This window comes from Geospiza fortis, unplaced genomic scaffold (assembly GCF_000277835.1).
Source record: "Geospiza fortis unplaced genomic scaffold, GeoFor_1.0 scaffold157, whole genome shotgun sequence".
NCBI classification, from domain to species: domain Eukaryota; kingdom Metazoa; phylum Chordata; class Aves; order Passeriformes; family Thraupidae; genus Geospiza; species Geospiza fortis.
The window spans coordinates 8,979,878-8,982,303 of record NW_005054314.1 but is presented as its reverse complement, the minus strand read 5'-3'; the positions used below and the strand labels follow the sequence as shown (position 1 = coordinate 8,982,303).

The 2,426-nt window shown below is 43.2% G+C and overlaps 1 protein-coding gene across 1 annotated transcript in view; it reads right to left on the bottom strand.

The window, feature by feature from the left end:
• LOC102033882 (serine/threonine-protein kinase PAK 3-like) overlaps positions 1-1,934 on the bottom strand; it is a 10,962-nt gene extending 9,028 nt beyond the window's left edge. The window contains exons 1-3 of the mRNA XM_031056078.1: positions 1,832-1,934; positions 885-934; positions 20-39 (exon numbers count right to left, since the gene is read on the bottom strand). Coding sequence (XP_030911938.1) covers positions 20-39; positions 885-934; positions 1,832-1,934 — 173 coding nt within the window. The remainder of the gene's footprint in view (positions 1-19; positions 40-884; positions 935-1,831) is intronic.
• Positions 1,935-2,426: the final 492 nt, after the last annotated feature.

Here is a 2,426-nt window from a genome sequence, read left to right as displayed (position 1 = left end):
GGAAAGAGCCAGCTGAAGTCCTCGTGGCAGTGTTGTGGCCTGGGGACAGGAGTGGGAGTCTCCCTTCTGCCATTTGGGAGATTTGATAGTTACACACAACTTTCAGCTGCTTTGACATCAGAAACTGATCTAGACATGCACGTGGTCCTACAGCCTCAATCCTCTGTTGCATGTGTCAAAGTACAATTTAAATATCTGTAAATTATGGGGGGTTGAAACAACTCCAGCTGCTGCTCTGCAGGAGCAGAGCACTACATTAAGTTGCCCCAAATTTGCTGTTTCCAACTGCTTTAAAGCTTAAAGGCCACTTAGACAACTGAAGTAAATCAAAGGTACCATTTTACACCTTCACACCTCACTGGTGCTCTATTTAAAATGTTTAATATTAACCCTAATAAATTTGGCCAGTGGATGTCATGCCTCTCTCTAGGATTGTTATTGCAACCCAACATTTATTAGTGTGGATTGTTATTTAAAACTTCCTTTCAATGGTTCCAGTGAGTTACATTATCAATTATAACCTTATTTATGTTCAGCTATAAATCCAGCTGTACTAAAGATAAATCATGAAAGTTGCTAGAAAGGGAGTTCTAAGTTGTTAAAACTAAATTAAAATGGGGCAATTATATAGTATTGAAAATGGCTGTGAATTAGATATTCCAGCATGGCTAAACCCACAATCTTCCCCCAGCAAAACCAGACTTTCATCTGTTTAAAAGCTTTGAACAGAAATTGAAGAAACAGCCAGGAATCCTTTTGCTGCTGCTGCAAAACCAGACATGGACATTTTTGCAGGCTGGCATGTTGGAGCAGGCAAAGCTCATTCACAGCTTGCTCCACAGTTCTTAAACTCTAGGAATGGCAAAGGTTCCTTTCCCACTCACCAAAGGACAGGTTGCCATGTATCCAGCTCTGGATAACTGGATGATCAGATCTGCAGTGGGCAAGAGAAGATGAACCAGATGCTGTTAGAAAACTGCCTCTTGTGGGGCATCCCCCATGGAACAAGTCAGTCCAAATAAGAGAGCATTTTTATTTCACATCATCCCTCCAGCAGCAACAGTTCTTTTCCACAGTAAGCAACAGAACAGGACAAAATAACAGATTATTTTTTTTCTACAACTTTCTGACTATTTTTTGTTTCACCAGAAAATAAATAGAAACTCAGTCAAGAAAATGTAAATTGTTCTTTAATAGTCAATGATTCTGCTCTGCCCAAGAGCTAAAGTAGTTTTCCTTTTTTTTTTTTCTTTTTCCCTATTATTAAATTGCATATGTTGGTTCTCTTTAGCTTGCTGAAAATGCTTCCCTAGAAAAGCTTTCCCAAAATCTCCTTAGCTGGGTGAATTCTATTCTGATACTGCACAGGAACAACTCCTGGGTTCAGGAGCACACACTGTTGGGAAGGTACGTTTCCTCATGAAGGTCATCACTATTTTAGCACAGGTGGTTAGTAAAATCTTTTAATTATAGGGGGGAAAAGATCTTTCCCCTCATTTCTGAAGATAATTGCAGAGTTTTTGTAAGCACTTCTGACAAGCTCTTCCAGTCTGCATTTTGGATGTTGGCTGAAGCAGCAAAGTAAGGGAATTACAGACTCCCCAAACTGTTGTGCATAGTGAATGGAACCCCCACTAGGCTCCCCACATTCCAAATGCTGACCCCATTGAGACACCCCTTTTAGCAGAAGCTGTTGACAGGAGCTCTACCAAACCAATGCCATCTCACTGTCATTCCCGTTCCAAATTCAGCTCAGTTCCTAAGGAAGAGCAGAAAGGCCACAGTGATCCCAAAGCCAGATATGCTGCACCTAGGGCAAAGCACTACTTACTCCTCAGATGAGCTGTCAGCAGCCAGGGTTTATCTGGACAAAAATACAGCACAGATGTGGCAGACACAAAATCACACGCTGTGGCAACAACTTCCTGGATCATTTCTGCAGAGCTGTGCTAGAACTTGCAGAGCTGCATAACCCAAAATTCAGCTAAAACCCTTGCTGGTTTGCAGGCAGCCCACTGAGAACTCCTGGAGGAGGAGGATCCTCCTGGAATGCCAGCAGAAGGGGCATTGAGGAGGTCTGGGCTGCAGGAATGGCAGTGTCCTGTTGGCACTGCGGGGATGTGCCAACCTTTCAGTGACAGCCCAGTGGGCCCTGACATCACAGTGGCAGCAGCTGCAGGTTCACACTCTGTGGAATGGTTCCAGGCTGCTTCTGCAGCAGCTGGATGCTCAATTTTGCTCATTCTGGAGCCTGACACCCCTTTATGGCAGTGAGATGTCAACCTTCCTCCTGATACAAAGCTCTTATTTCTGCATGGAGCTCACCATGGAAATCATCTCTTCACTTCCATGGAGTAAGGATTTAAGGCTAAACTCTACTGTATTTGTGGGGTTTCCAGACTAAAGAAGGAATGATGAATCTGACT